The sequence below is a fragment of the Prunus avium genome, chromosome 1 (genome assembly GCF_965620075.1).
Source record: "Prunus avium chromosome 1, drPruAviu1.hap1.1, whole genome shotgun sequence".
NCBI lineage: Eukaryota > Viridiplantae > Streptophyta > Magnoliopsida > Rosales > Rosaceae > Prunus > Prunus avium.
The window spans coordinates 7,368,455-7,385,373 of record NC_142284.1 but is presented as its reverse complement, the minus strand read 5'-3'; the positions used below and the strand labels follow the sequence as shown (position 1 = coordinate 7,385,373).

General features: G+C 37.3%; 1 protein-coding gene and 1 long non-coding RNA gene across 3 annotated transcripts; one reads left to right on the top strand and one right to left on the bottom strand.

Moving 5' to 3' along the window:
• The first annotated feature begins 7,673 nt into the window (after positions 1-7,673).
• Positions 7,674-10,351, top strand: LOC110752533 ((R)-mandelonitrile lyase 4). The gene is made up of 4 exons (XM_021953213.2): positions 7,674-7,830; positions 8,003-8,662; positions 8,800-9,640; positions 9,772-10,351. The coding sequence occupies exons 1-4, from the start codon at positions 7,725-7,727 to the stop codon at positions 9,887-9,889; spliced, it is 1,725 nt and encodes a 574-aa protein (XP_021808905.2). The 5' UTR covers positions 7,674-7,724; the 3' UTR covers positions 9,890-10,351.
• A 152-nt stretch (positions 10,352-10,503) lies between these two features.
• On the bottom strand, positions 10,504-11,798 carry LOC110752534 (uncharacterized). Of its 2 annotated transcripts, none has more exons than XR_002526005.2 (3): positions 11,511-11,798; positions 11,289-11,380; positions 10,504-11,076 (listed from the first exon to the last, which is right to left on the bottom strand). It is a non-coding gene; the product is annotated as an uncharacterized LOC110752534 (long non-coding RNA). The 2 variants fall into 2 exon arrangements; XR_015833040.1 differs by having other exon boundaries at positions 11,566-11,798.
• Positions 11,799-16,919: the final 5,121 nt, after the last annotated feature.

Genomic DNA, 16,919 nt, shown 5'->3' with positions numbered 1-16,919 from the left:
CCTAAGCTCACCTTCGGCACCCCCGTGCCTAGGCACAATGCCTTGTGACATGCTAGCTTGTGCGTTTGGCAAACCACTCTGCCTTCGGCACCCTTGTGCCTTTAGCATCCCCTTTGCCTTCGGCACCCCCGTGCCTAAACCCATCTCTTGCAACATGCCTTCAGCACCCCCCATGCCTAAGCCCACATTCGGCACCCCGAGCCTAGGAACATTACCTTGCAACATGCAAAGCTTTGTATCGCCTTCGCCATCCCAACTCCAAAATTATGTCAGTATCCAAGGGACCTAGCCCCCTTCCGAAGGCTCAGCTCCAAAACAAACTCCTAAGGCTAAGCTGAGTACTCAGGCCTAGCCCTTGCCTAGCCCTATCTTGAGCAAAACAGGCTCAATAAAAGCCATGGATGGCCCTTACCGATCGGCACCTTGGTCCCCCGCCTAACCCAACACTCAGGCCTAGCCAAATCTGCAGCTTAGCTCCTGGCGAAGCCTAGCCTCCTTCCAAATTCCAAAACTCCCAGCCTCTGGACACTCATGCCAGCCCAAACTATAACTAGACTCCTTGCCGAAACCCTTGCGGCCCAGCCCTTGCTAAATGCCCAGGCTAAACCCACATGACCCGGCTCTTCCTAAAATGCCCGGCTCTCCTGTTGAAACATTAAGAGGCCAGCTCTTGATGTTGGCTCCAATTCCATGCCGAAGCCTCAAAAGCCAAGCCCGTATGGGACTCTATTTTCCTCTCCATGCTCCCTACCGTTCGGCAAGGAGGGTTTAGGGTTTAGGGTTCACGCTTTGTTCCCTTACCAAAGCAAATGGCTGACCTAGCCACAAAAAAAAAAAAAAAAAAAAAAAAAAAACATTTTGCACCTGCCGAACGGTAGGCATTGTGCAGAAGGAATTTGGGAAGTGAAAATGCCCACTTGGCTGACCTAGCCACACAAAAAAAAAAAAAAAACATTTTGCACCTGCCGAACGGTAGGCATTGTGCAGAAGGAATTTGGGAAGTGAAAATGCCCACTTGGCTGACCTAGCCACAAAAAAAAATAAAATAAAATAAAAAAATAAAAAAAAAAAATTTTGCACCTGCCGAACGGTAGGCATTGTGCAAAAGGAATTTGGGAAGTGAAAATGCCCACTTGGCTAGCTACTTGGCTGACCTAGCCACAAAAAAAAAAACAAAAACAAAAAAAAGGAACCTGCCGAACGGTAGGTGACATGCAGAAGGAAATTTGGGGCAGTTGCCAAATTTTGGCTGACCTAGCTCAAAAAAAAAAAAAAAAAAAAAAACCTTCTCTCCCTCCAAACCACTTTGGTTTTTTGTTGCAACTTCTCTCCCTCCAAAGTTCTTCTTACCCGGGGACTTGGGGGACTGGGGATAGTGCACTATACGACTTGGAAGACAAACTACGGTGTTGCTCGGCCAGTGCACTTAAGATTACAAATCCCCAAGCAAGAAGTTCTTCTTACTCGCGAACTTGGGGGACTACTGTTGACACCGTAACTGACCAAGCAACAAGAAGCAAAGCAAAGCAAGAGGAGTCCCACATCGGAAAACTGCAAGAAGTGGAGACTCCCCTTCACCTATAAAAGGAGACTTCTCTCCTCTTAGAAGGGGGATGAAAAACTGAGCTGGGGGCTCCCTCTTCAGGACTCTCCTGTTAGTCCAGCCTTCGGGTCCTGGGTCTCCAGACCCGGGGACTTGACCCCTGGGCTCCAGACTCCTAGCTTTGTACTTTAGGCCCTAGGCCTTCTTCCATTTATCTTTGGGTCTAACCCCCTTGTACAAATGTAAACAATATCATAATGAGAACATCTTCTCTGTGGACGTAGCCCATTCATTAAGGGTGAACCACATATATCTTGTCTTTTGTATATTTATAAATTGGCCAAAGCCCTCACATACCTGCTGAAGGTCCAAGCCTTCACCCATCATCCATCACACCTCATCACTAAGTTGGACTCAATAATGGCCCAACCATTTTGAGCATCAACAATATGCAAACCCATCTGCAGTCAACGTGTTCGGGTATTCTGAGCAATAGTGCCTCTTTCTAGAAGAAGCACCTTGTATTTTTCTGATAAAGTTGCTGCCAATGGACACCCTGATGTTCCTCCACCGACTACAATGTAGTCATATGATCCTTCCAAGCTTGTATCAGTGGCGTTGTACACAAACTTCAAGTAGCTAAAATCTGCAAAATATATGTGAAGAGATGAAAGATTTTTTTCAACATGCATCTAAATTAGCTTGTTTCTTGCACTACTTGTTTCAGTTTTCTTAATTATAAATCTACAGTTTCTTGTTAAATGAATACTGAAGATGGAAATTTACCATGAGCAGAAGTATTTGTAAGCGAGTGAACCTCTGAATACTGAAGATGAAGGACAAGAAGATGCAACACAAATAGTATAACTGACATTGTTGATTTCTCCATGTCTTTGAATATTAAAAGCACTTGCACGGTTTCAGAATTTATAGAGAGGGTAGGATTTAGAAAAAATGAATTATATGAAAAGTTGCAATTAATTGTCACGTTTTCCACAATCACAAGATTTAGCTGAAGTCGCTTGTATGAATCAGAAGCACACAGCTGTGAGGACAAAATTTTCCCAACGGATTTTCTTCAATGATTTCGAAATGGCACTCCAAAATTATGTAATCTCTTTCGTGTACGTCATTCAATTGTGCCCACACTTGTATCTCTTGTCAAGGACATATACAAATAAGTGGCTGAAATAATTTCCCTCTCCCCTCTAGTTTAGACTATCGCTAGTACTAATTTTTTATACAAATAAATTTCAATATCAATTTACCAACAACCTAATAATTTGCAGTAAGGGAGTAGCCCAACACCTTATAAGCCCTTGCAAGGTTTTTTAACTTTCCAGTGTGGGATATTTTCATCTTCACATTTTCACACGCCCCCACACGCACTGGCGGATCTACAGAGGCGCAAGGAGGTGCACTGCACCTCCCCTTGTCGGAAAATCACTTTGAGAAGCTAGAAATGCCCCTCTGCTATTGCCCACCAGCTGTTCGATTATTTGCTCCAAAGAAGCTCCAGGCTACAGCGCGCAGGGCTGCTTGGTTTTTTTTTTTTAAAGTGATATGTCCAAAACGCATAGTTTTGATCCAAGTGAAAAAAATAAAAATAAAGAATAAAAAAATAAAAAGAAAGGGCCACCACTACCCACACCGGCCAACTCCCCAACCACATTCCTTTTTTCTCAATCCTCCTTTGCCTCCATCATCCATCAAGCTTTTCTCTTTGTGCTTTTTTCATTATCATTGACTATCTCTCACTCTCTCAAATTGGTACAACTACATTCCATTACATTCATTCAGCAACGAAACCCATTTGTTTTAGAGGCAAAAGAAGGGTTGTGAAGTGGGCATAAGCCATGGCAGCTCCAAAACCAGAAGAGATAAGCCATCCACCAATGGACCAAACCTCCACAATTTGTCTGGAAAATTAATTTCTCTCTCAAATTTCAAAGTTATTTCTCTTTATACTTTAATTAATTAAGATGGATTGTTGGGTTTTGGTTAATTGATTGAGTTTTTGTTTTTGTTATTTTGTATAGATTTTTTTGAATTTATTTATTTGTATATATTTTTAGTTTTTAATTAATTAATAAAGATTGTTGTTGTTTGATTAAATGATTAATATGGTGAATTTGTTAATATTTCAATGTGGTGGTTATTTGTATATAATTAACATGGTGAATTGGTTAATGTGATTAATATAGTGTTTTTAGCCTTTTTAAATATCATTTAAATTCTCAGGGTATTTGGTTGTTTTTTTCGTTAAGCTTTTAGGCTTTAAAATATTGCCCATTCCTTGAAAAATTTCTAGGTCCGCTGCTGCCCGCACGTGTAGCAAATTTTCAAACCTAACGCGTGGACAATACATATTGGGTAACGTGGTACATGTGTAGCCGTTGGGCTTTCATACATGGGCAACTCGCTCTGATACCATGAATGTGTAAGTGTATGCATTTTGAGTTTTTCTTTTGGCTTCCCTTGACAATATTGTAATAGGACATACATTGTAATCACCCAAGCTTAAGCTTAGTTTAAGAATAGTTTCACAAGTGTTCTTATCTGACTGCTATCTTATGGAAGATCAATTATATTGACAAAGGTAATTTGTGCATGTCATATTACATTCATTAGATTTCTTAAGATTATGACTAGTCATCTTGTTTTCGTATGACTAGTCATCTTTTGCATCAGTAAGTTTTCCAGTTGGATCCTACCAAACCTTTTTGTCTTATTCTACAAGTACAGATTGTTATGCTCTGTGTGTGTTCTTCATTATGAGTTCTCAACAGTTGACTAGTCATAAGTATATTTGGTCAAGGTTTAAAGTGTATGAAGATCACTGTGTCTGCTTGAATAGCATTTAAATTTACCCCTCGTCACCTAAGTACCAATTTCATAATGAAGTTGAGGTTCTTCCCCAAAACCAATTGGCAATGGGGAGAGTAGCCCAACACCTTATAAGCCCTTACAAGGTTTCTAACTTTCCAACATGGGACATTTTTACTTTTACATTCTCACAAAGTGAACTTTAGGCACGTGTTATATATATTATTTTATTTTATTTTATTATTAATAACAATCACTATTTTTGTTGTTGACAGAAGAGGGTCGTCCTAAACAGCTGTTTCAATTTACTAGATATTATTCACTATAGGGAAGTTGATTCTCAAAAGCCTACAACTAATACCTAAAATAAAGAACATTATACCCTTTTTCCTTTTTTTAACAAGTCTGATACCTCTACAATTTATTTACAACAATGCTAGTCATACCATATACCCTGTTTACATTGGTGGACCCGGGAATTTTTTAGCAGAGGTGCAATTTTGAAAGGCTAAAAACTCTTTGTGGATTGAACATCTAAGGCTTTTTACCTAGATTGACCTTAGGTCCCTTCATGCATTCATATCATACATGAAAAATTGTCTTATGTAAAAATATTGACCAAGTATGAAAAATGGTTTGTCAAAATAATCATTTTCTCAATATAATTTTTGGCGGCTTTTATTCCTTACACATCAAATAAGAAAACTTGATTTTATGGGATTTTATTATGAAGTATATATTGACTTAATGAGCCATCATTTTTAGCCTAAATTGTATTTTGCACTAAAACCGATTTTTCATATTTTGATTTGGTGGGAATTTGATTTTCTAGTATTTTTATTTAAATCCAAATGGGGGGTACTTCCTTATTTACATTGTAAACTTAAGTAAATGGAGTAATATAAAAATAAATGAAATTAAAATGACAAAGACATTTACTTAAATATTGAAAATGGAAATAAGGTAATCTATGCATCACCACCATCTGACCGCACTAGATCATCGACACGGGTCCGGCGCCTTCTTCCATAGGGGACAAAGTGAAACGTTACAGGGCCGGAGTCCCATTTAGTCGGGTTCTTACATCGACCTGTTTTTGGTGAAACCTGGATTATAACAAACCAGTCCAATCCGAGATATTAATAACAAACTTATCCTTTTGTTGTATGAAAGTGATCTTGCAAAGATCTAAAAATGGAAACCTGGATTTTGGACTTTCACAATAATATTGTTGGAAGTTTGAAAGCAAATGGAGTCCCACATTGGAGAAACCAAAAGGTTTCTCATGCTTTATAAGCATGAAACCTTTACACCAATTAAATAAGAAATTGGTGGTATGATGGACTTGGATGGTTGGCTTGCATAATGGGCTTGATTAATAATAATATTTAATTAATCAAGACTTGGGCCTTGGGGTCTCTTCAGATAGCCCGAAAATAATATAAATATTTTTATTTTTATTTTCGGATTTCTTTTAGCAGAAGTTAGATTCAAACCAAAAGACTTATCTTTTTGTTTGAATTTTGAACACGAATAAACTGTTATTAACTGCAATTTCGAAGGGGTGCGAGTCTGTTATAAAACAGAAGTCCTATGCCACAATACGAAGATCTTTTTCATCCATTTCTTATTGCATTAAATTTTACAAACTGTATTGGAGAGAAACACACCACAGTTCGCCAGAATCCAAGGATCCGGTGCTGGACCCTTGGATTATAGATAGTTGAATTCTGGGAGATAGACGCCTGTTGAACTTCAAGCACTGAGAGGAGGCGAAATTCTGTCTTTAGGACATTGCGAAATACGCAAGCCTCTATCTACAATAAAAGTCAGTTTTCTGTATTTACTTTCTGTTTATACTATTAAATTATCATTGTAGTTTGCTGCTGTTATATTTCATCTGTGTCATCTTATAATATAAGCCATTTATTGATTTTTCCTAACAAATATTTGATGTTTACGGAATGTCTCGCTCAACAACCGTTCGATATCGATATTTATATTCAGCAGTTGATATCATTATTTGATGAGTTCTTTTCGTCACAGGCTCACAGCTGTATGTGGGTTGCTCTCACAGCTTGGCATTAATATTGCATCTGATCGTGTCCTCACATCTTCGTTTCAATTTCTCTCACTGTTTGGCATTGTGCTGGAGATCAGTGAGATAATGTCAGGCTTTAATAATAGCATGTGCTCTTATCTTCTCAGCTGCATCTGAATTGCTCTTACGTACGGCTCAGGATTGTTCTGGAGGGAGATGGTGTGAGGCTCAAATAATTAGAGTATGGGGCAACGAGTGAACCACTACCTTCACATCATGGGCAATTGCTTTATCCGTAATTCAGAAGAAGAAAAAAGGAAGGAAAATCCAAATGGAAACTGACAAGACTTGTAAGAAAGAATCTAAAACCAGATATATGTATATTGACGCATACAAATAAAGATGAACAAACAAAAATATATTTGTCGATGGGCAAACATTACATGGCATGTACAGGTGGTGGTGTTAGTAGTTCACTCAAATTATAATATGTATGCCTGTCCGGCCTCCATGATGATTGTTTTTATCGTATATCTTGTTTTAATATAAATAATTTATGTTCTATGTGATCGGCCCGGGTACTGTTGAAAATATCTTCAACCAAAAAAAAAGTTGAAATCGTGTGATTATAAGTGTGACAACACTATATGAAAATAAATGCTTTCATGATATATAACACTGTATACGGTAACATAATGCATCCATGTGATAACAATAGGGACTTCGAAATAATGCCTTTTGAATACAATCGTGCTTTTATATTCCAGACATTAAAAAGCCCTATGTCCGGCCTCCATCCAAGGCTGGCCCTGGACTTGGGCACCGAGGGCGACAACCTAGGGCCCTGAAGGGAGCCTAAATTTTTTTATATTTGTATATGTTATATATCATTGTTGAGACTCATATTAAAAGTGATTTTTGGAGAGGGAATTAAAATCACTTCAAATCTTTAACAATGTAAGGGGATACATTTTAAAAAATTCAAATATGCAATTAATCAAACACTTTCTTCAAGATTGATGCAATTAAACTACTATATTTAACCCAAAAAGAAAATATATGTGCATAATTTTTTTTTCTTGTTACACTATGATTACATACAAAGGGAATCATTTTAATTTCTGGCCAAGGGCCACCAAAAAGTCAGGGTCGTCCATGCCTCCATCTTCATTATTGTATCATAATTTTATCTTGTCATTGTTGAAATAGTGATTTTTTAGCTGAACTCTACTCAGCCTTATCCTCTATAAATTCCATAGAGGATAGCCTCTATGAAAGTGTGAAAGTGTGAAAGTGTGACAGAAATTTTAAGAAATGGAGAAATCGACAATGTCAGCTGTAGTATTGGTGTTGAACCTTTTGGTCCTTCATCTTCAATATTCAGAGGTTCACTCGCTTGCCAGTACTTCTTCGGAGCATGGTAAGTTACTTCATCCGTAATTCAAAAAAAGGCAATCAAAAGGAAACTGACTGAGAATAGTGTCAGAAACGACCTCATTGATGCCTACAAGTAGATGCATGTGCTTTACACTATCGTTGCAACCAAGTTGTTTATGTATACTTTTAAAAACTCTTCATCTCATATTTTGCAGATTTTAGCTACCTGAAGTTTGTGTACAACGCCGTTGATATGGAATTGGAAGGATCATATGACTACATTATAGTTGGTGGAGGAACCTCAGGGTGTCCATTGGCAGCAACCTTATCGGCAAACTACTCGGTGCTCGTTCTAGAAAGAGGCACTATTGCTACAGAATACCCGAACACGTTGACTGTAGATGGGTTTGCATACAATCTGCAGCAACAAGATGATGGAAAGACACCAGTCCAAAGGTTCGTGTCCGAAGATGGTATTGATAATGTAAGAGGCAGGATCCTCGGTGGCACGACCATAATCAATGCTGGCGTTTATGCCAGAGCTAACGAGTCATTCTATAATAATTCAGGAGTTGAATGGGACTTGGATCTGGTTAATGAGGCATATGAGTGGGTTGAGGACGCTATTGTGTACAAGCCAAGTAATCAATCTTGGCAATCTGTTACAGGAACTGCATTCATGGAGGCTGGTGTTCTTCCGGACAATAGATTTAGTTTGGTTCACGAAGCAGGAACTAGACTCACTGGCTCAACTTTTGACAATAACGGAACCAGACATGCATCTGATGAACTGCTTAATAAAGGAGACCCGGACAACTTGAAAGTTGCGGTTGAAGCAGCAGTGCAGAAGATCATCTTCTCTAACGAAGCATCAGGTATGTTGCCTCTGAGACAGCTGCTAGTTTGTGATTCTCAACTCCAAAGTAAATATTTTATCATTTTAAAACATTGATAGCATGAGTACAATCTCATAAATTGTTTGATCATAGTTACAAGTTATTCTTCAATGCAGATTTGACAGCTGTAGGAGTCGTATATACTGATTCTAATGGAACGTCTCATCGTGCATTTGTAAGCGGTAAGGGGGAAGTCATATTGAGTGCAGGGGCACTTGGAACCCCTCAACTTCTACTACTTAGTGGTGTTGGCCTGGAGTCTTACCTAACATCTCTGAACATTTCAGTTGTTGCTTCCCATCCTTACGTCGGGCAATATTTAAATGACAACCCTCGTAATTTCATTAACATTTTGCCCCCAAATCCTATAGAAGCCTCAACTGTAACCGTTCTAGGCATTACAAGCGATTTCTACCAATGTTCTCTCTCGAGCTTGCCATTTGATACTCCACCTTTTAGTCTTTTCCCTACTTCATCTTATCCCCTGCCAAATCAGACTTTCGCTCACATTGTTAGCAAAGTTCCTGGACCTTTATCTGCTGGTAATCTCACTTTGCAATCATCCTCTAATGTCAGCGTCGCACCAAATGTCAAATTCAACTACTATTCAGATCCGGTAGATCTTACTCATTGTGTTAGCGGCATGAAGAAGATTGGTGTTTTCTTGAGTACAGACGCATTAAAACCATATAAAGTTGAAGATTTGCCCGGTATAGATGGTTTTAATATTTTGGGAACACCGTTGCCAGAGAACCAAACGGATGATGCAGCTTTCGAAAAATTTTGCCGAGACACAGTAGCCTCATATTGGCATTACCATGGTGGAGCCATTGTTGGAAAAGTGATTGATGGTAATTTTCGTGTTACGGGGATCAATGCATTACGCGTTGTCGATGGCTCTACGTTCCCTTCCACACCGGCAAGCCACCCCCAAGGCTTTTATTTGATGTTAGGCAGGTATGTGATACACACTTACTTGCAACCACTAGAAATTCTGAATATTATTATTAGGTTGAATAGCTTTTTTGTAATGAACTCTATGCCATATTGCTCTTTTTCATTCCTTTCAATTGTTGTGCCTTGGACAGGTATGTGGGCACTAAAATTGTGCAAGAGAGATCAGCTTCAGGGCAGGCTATTCATACTTCAACATTCAAACCGAAACTTATGGATTCCCTGAAGTCAGCATTATCCTTTGTTTTTTAAACTTAATCACGAAATAATGATGGCTCAAGTGGGATTAGGGTATCGCTGGCAAAGGGGCCTAGGTTCTTTTCTATCCCCCGTGGCTAAGGGCCCGTTTGGGAGTTCTTTTGGAACAATTAAAAGCGCTTTCTGACAACCCAAAGCCCTTATGACAGCGTTTGGTAGAGAAGTTTAGAAGCGCTTTTGGGCCATAGAAGTGCATTCTGGAGAAGCACCTGCCATGTGCTTCTTCAGGAAGCACTCCCAAGTGCTTTTCCAAGAAGCACTTCGATTTCTTATGAAAATTTTAACGTCTTTATAATAAAAGCGCTTTTGGTAGAAGCACTTATAAGTAGAAGTGCTTCCTAGAGAAGCAGTCTCAAACGAGCCCAGTGTTCCTCTTTATTTCTATATAATAAATTCCCCTTGTAATGTTGAGATCATCTATAAATAAATAAAAAAGAACCTTGTGCTTTCCGTTTACTATCCCTTGATGTTTTTTTCACTATTCAATAGAAATTTTTTTTTCTTCCCAGAAATTCAATAAAAGTGTTTCAACTACGATATAAAAACAAAGAATTAACTACACTTTAGTACTCGGAGGTTTAGGGTCAGTATCGAAATGGGCCCCGAGATTTCAATTTCATCAATTTCATACCCAACATATCCAAATATGACCAATTCACCCTGTCTGTTAGATTGACCGTCTAGTCAAACGTTAAATGCTGATGTGACAACTGTGGGCCCCACCACAGATCCTGACAGCCTAATACAACTAGTCCACATGAAGGGCATTTCAGAAAGAAAATTAAAGAATAATTTTTTTTAATATATATTTTTTCAAAACCAAAAAACATAAAACAAAATATCCCAGCAACTGTCCCTCCCCCAACCACCCTTCGTTGACCTCCATAGGCCCTCCCCCAGCCACCCTTCCTTTTCCACCGCTTTTGCTTTCACTATAGTCCTAGAGTACCCCCAAGCTCGGCGGCCGTGGCCTCGCCTTCATAATCTCACCTTCAAAGGGGCTTCCTGGGTCTCTTCCAAGCCAGTACCTTGGTGTATCCCGTTCTTCGAAGAACTTCTTCAATGGTGGCTGCAGAGAGGAAGACGACGCGGCAGCCCTCTGGCCCTGGAAGAATCACCGTCGTTGGAGTCGGCAAAGAGGAGATGCCAATTGAAAATCGAAGGCAGATCCTTCTTGATTGCTAGCAATAACCAACAAAAGAAGCAAAAAAAGAATTAATAGCCCATGTCAAAAGAAAAACATGAACAGATCAGAGAAAAAACAAACAAAAGAACTAATCAAATTGGAAAAGTAAAAGAAACCCAAGTGGAAATTAGTCTTGAAATTGGAAAATTTGAAAGAAAGTTTGGAAATTGATGTGATATGAATGCATAGCTTCGCTGTTTCTCTAACCTCCATGGATTTCTCAAGCACCTCACAGGTTTCATGGCCATCCATGAACATCAATGTCCAAAGAGTTCCATTAAACCCATCCATTCGCTCCACTGAATCAAAAAAGAAAACCCAGTAAGCAAAATACCAAAAAACCCACCAAGAAGCACTTCGAATCCAGTACAAAGCAAGATGAGGTAGACCCAAAGATTTACGTAAGAGAAAAAAATTGGAAACATATACAAGATTCTCAAATATTCAACATGGGATTCTGCTCAAGACCAATTCCAGAGGCTACCCATTAAATTGCAGAGAAATTCAATTTTGTATGTTTTTTTCCTCTTCTTCATCGCACATCGTCGGCGTCTTCTCTGGCGCTGACCGCTCCTATAATGATCGTGACTCCACCGTCGGCGGGTCACGACTGTCTCGAAGAGGCCGGAGCAAGAGTTCCACGGGAAGGGTCGAAATCGGAGTCAAAGATTATGGAAGCCAACGATCTTCTCTGCAACTCTTAGGTTTTTTAAAGCTTTTTCTTTTTAGAATGTTATTTTATTATTTTTATATAATTTTTTTTTAAAGATTGATTAGTGGGTGGGTCTCACGACTGTCACATCAAACATCTAACGTCTGACTTTAACGGTCAATATAACGGCGGATGTAAATTGGTAATAATTTAAAATAATGAGTATGAAATTGATTTAATTAAAACCTTAGGGCCCATTTCGATATTAACACTAAACCCCGAGGACTAAAGTGTAGTTAATCCAAAAACAAACTACTTTACAGCTACTCCCACGGACAGAGGGTATCCCGAGATTTCAACTTCAAGACAAGCGGGTTAAAAAAAATATTATATCTTCATCCTGCCGATGAATGGATTGGTAAAATTCAGCCTTCGATACTCAGTCTAAAGGACAGTATCCTATCGGATCAAAAAGGACAGTACCCTTAACTTTAGTTGTTTGTTTCTCATTAAAACAAGCATCCACGCAACGCAGATTTTTCTGTTTGCTAGATAAAATGTGGAGGTGAATCAAAGTGTAAGGGCCATACAATTATTGAGTAAAACCAGTACTCAAAGTAGATGTTTTATGATATGACTGGGAAATACAAATATCTAAATCGTTCACCCATATTATGATACATGAGCTATTATACCACACTGATCTAAACAAAAGCCTCGGTTAAAATGGCCGGTTGAATAATACCTAATATTCCATAATAAACTTCAAATCCTAGCTCTATCATTGCGTCTAATGTGTCCAAAGGAAGAAGTAAATTTGGAGATGTAAAGCAACTTTTACATTCCCTTCTACATGTGCATGCTTTTGTTTCTCTCTTCTTCTATAGATCACACCGTCCTTCACGGGATATTACTAATCCATGTGTTAGAATATAATATTGTAAAATATATTGAAAAATGTTATTCTTGTAGTTAAGTGAAGATGTGAATGTGACTGAACAAGATTGATGTATGATGTGATTGCCACTAGATCTAAATCGATATGGTGGTTCATCAAAAACACATGCATGCATGTGTTCAAATTTCCGTTCAATATATTTTCTGTAGTGAGATTGGTCACTTTCCATGCAAGTGTTGATTGAGTGAAAAGAACAAAACTTTCATTGATTTTCTGTTCAACTCCATCGTTAACACTCTCATCTCCAGCTCTGAAAATGTTCTTCATGTCCAATTCCAAGATCCATAGGTGGTGGTAGTTTGTTGTTCTTAAACCACGTCGTATAATCTATTTTAGCAATATATCCGAAGTAATATAACTTATCATAATGGGAAAATCAAGTATTTAGTGGTCAAAGTTTATTTGATATACGGAGGGAATTGAATTTGATAGCAATATTGCTTCCATCACTCTTCTAATATTCATGTACTGAGTTACTTTTTCTGGAGAAATTTTTGTACTTGATTTTAATCTCTATTTGCATGTGCTGAACTTATTAGCAACATGCAAGTAGTAACGTGTGTTAGATGGCCCAAATAAAATAGTTCGAATTCTTATTTTTCTAAATATGAAACCATAAATTTTTTGACGAATTGGCTAGCTAAAATTTCTAACTAAAATAAAAGTGTACATTAAATTATATAGAAAATTTGGCATAAGTCCAATTATGAGGAGAGATATTGGGTGCAATCCACGTAGAAATTGTTGTTGATCCAAGTCCTTTGACTTTTGCACCACATAAGATTACATGCCTTTTTCAATTTATTGATATTTACTTTTTTTTATTTTTTATTTTTTGTTCCAGTTATGCACCTAAAACATAAATAAGGTAAATTATGAATTCGTAAAACTGGTAAGTTATTGATTTGTAGGACATTAATTATCATATTTGATTTGAATTTAATTGCAAATCTATTTATTGAATTCTGAAATTTTCCAAGGTATACCTACATCAAAATTTGTAATAAGAGTTCATAAAAACTTCATACCTTAACAATAGGTAAGGTACCTATGCATACACCTCGTATGCAGTATGCAGGTAATTAAACCCATAAACTACCTTTGGTCCAGGTAATTAAATCCATAAATTACCTCTAGTCTAGGCAGGGGCGAATCCACAGAGGAGCAAGGGTGGTCAATTGACCCCCGCAACCCCTGAATCCGCCACATGAGGAAATAAAATTGACCCCTGCAAGGGCTGGATGGCTGGGCAATTCATGCCCGCCATCTGTTCGAGGAAATGCTTGAAAGGAGCACAGCACCCTGAGCGCAGCAAACAGCTTCGCGTGCAGCGCGCTTCTTTTATTTTTATCATCCTTTGCTCCAGGTTGAAACGACACCGTTTGTTTAAGTTTTTTTCTTTTAAAAACATATTAAAATAAACAGGGGCAGCAGCAACCTGCTACCCGATAAACCCCACAATCCCCAATACATTAGACAATTCAAATGAAATATACTATTCTGTTTCCAATTGTTTTTTTTTCTTTTCCCAATCTTTCTTTTTCTCTTTCTTTTCTTTTCAGTTTTTTCTTTTTGTATATATATTTTTTCTTTGTTCCTTTTGCTCTTTACTTTATGTTTACTTTTTATTTTCCATTTTTCCTTCTCATGTATTTTTCTTTATTAGTTTTTTCAATACTAGAAACATAAATAAGTAAGGTTCAATACATTGATATACTAAAATGCGCGGGATTACATGACAGCTCTTACATCGAATAAGACAAGACAGCTCGATAAGTGAAGAGATTTCAATTGAATTTTGCGGAAAAATTACCTAGCATGTCTCCGTCATTTGTCAGATGCTTTTCATTACCATTTAAACGAGGACGCTCTTCAATCAAAACTAAATAGAAAACATAATCAAAAATCAATCAAAAATGGAGTTTCTTTCGATTCATGAAGCCTCCACAGATTTGAATTTATTTTTGCTCCTCCTTCAAACCAATAAACAATAGATGAAAATGTTGTGTTTCCACACTTTAATTTCCATATTGGTTCTACCTTTGTGCAAGCTGCAAATATGCACAATGACCAATTTTTTCAATGCTCACTGTGCTGCTTCAGTAGCAAATGTAGGATTGTGTCTGCTATAGCGAGGAACCAAGAGTGTGCCACATTGACTGCTCAAGTCACATCCTTGAAGGATGAAGTTGCCGAATTGCATAGGCATCAAACATGCAAACCGACATATAGAAGCACTAAAAAAGAAAAATCGAGACTTTGTTGAACTGGTGGAGGTCTTACAGACTCGTGTATCAAGAAGAGACAGATAAGGATTTGAGATGAAGAGATGCAATTCTCTTTGATAATGAACATGAGTATTTTATATGGTTTTATCTATTAACTATGAATTAGAATATTATCGTTTCATTTCGATGGGTATATTTTCTATAAAAAAAAATTTTAACCTTTTACACGTTGACCCCTGGAATTAAAATTTCTGGATCCGCCACTGAGTCTAGGTAGTTATACCCTCTAGCCCAGGTAATTGAACTCATATAATATCTTGGTATGAATCTTTAAACTCAATTGAGTTAAAAATCCATACAAAATTTCTTTGAAAAAAAAAAAAACAAACACTATTACATGGAAGACAGGTACGTATGTATATAAATATGAAGCTCCATAAAAAACTGCTTAAGAAAACTCAAGAAAAAAACCCTTACTTGTAAGCCAGGTACATATATATATACAAGGAAAACGCATTATATATATAAGGAAATGCATACACATACACACACACACACATATATAAGGAAACACTTAATTTTAGGAAAGTGTTTTCATATAATTCCATTTATGATAGTGGCATATCCTGTAAATTTTAAAAAAATTATGGGCATACTAATTGCTTAATTGGTGAGACTGGACTGCAATTAAAAAGAGAGAGCATGTGGATTGCATCCATTATATCTTGATGAAAATGGACCCATATCTAAGTATAAATCATGCTACTTAATTCATAGTTTCATTGACTAATTTCCAATAAGCTTTAACATAAAACAAATACATATTAAATGCAACAACAAAAATACACAATATCAAAATGAATATATGTTCAACAACATAATTAAAAATGTACTACTAAAGTTGCCCCTACGAACCTTGAGATAATTGAAATCTTTTGTTATTCCATATAAATTGATTTTGGTAGCCCAAAATACAAAGTAGGATACTAGATACTCTTGAGGTCATATTAGAATACTTTATTATATGGAATCTAAAGCCATGCCAATTCCACGTAAATTGTTAGCATTTCTCACTCTCACTCCACTATTTATAAGAATTAAGAAATACAAATTGTAAAAAGTAAACGATGAAATTAAATTAAGACTTTATTCATAGAAGACTTTATTACACTAGAATACTTTATTCATATATATATAGAATTCAACCAGACATTGAAAAAAAGCCAACAAGACCACAAAGTGGATGAGGGCCCAGCCACAAGTGGGGTGTGAGAATGGCATGTGATGGTCTACTGTTAGGTTTAATTTTTTATTTTTTCAAGTTACTAATATTTCCTAATTAACGTCATAAACGCTGGAAATTTCATGTTATAAGACTTTGTTGTACGAGCTCTTGTTCTGTAAGATACTCAAGGTTAAATAAAATCTTTATCTACACCATGTTTGACAACCAAACTACCAACTAATGCTTATGGCTGCTAATAATGGACTGAGTTGAATTGAGCACATAGCCCGACAAAAATTCTGTGTGACCCTAGAATTTTATGGTGCTTAGAAACTATTTGTAGAATTTTGAAGAAAATATTTTGGATGTGATTAAAGGAAAGTACATGTTTTTCTGAGTTCGTAGTATTTTTCGGAGATTTTTTCGGAACTCGGATGAATATTTGGAGATCTAGGAGTATTGAAAATCAAGAAATGGTGTGGCTAAATATTGGGCGTCCAATCCTTCACTGGTAATCTGATCCTGCGACTATCCTTAGGCCAGGTAAGAGACACGTGTCATGTTGAGTGTTGACCACTTGAGCCAGCTTAGCATAGGTGTCGCTGGAATAAGATTGAAAGGACAAGTGTTGATCTCTTCTTTCCCCATGTGTGTGTTTTGTGATTCCAAAGAGAAAAAAACAGGGGGAAAGGATGGTTTTTAGCTCCTACTTCATAATAGGATATGAATACCATTATTAACATTGCTATAACATTTCTTATGTGCAATTGCATAC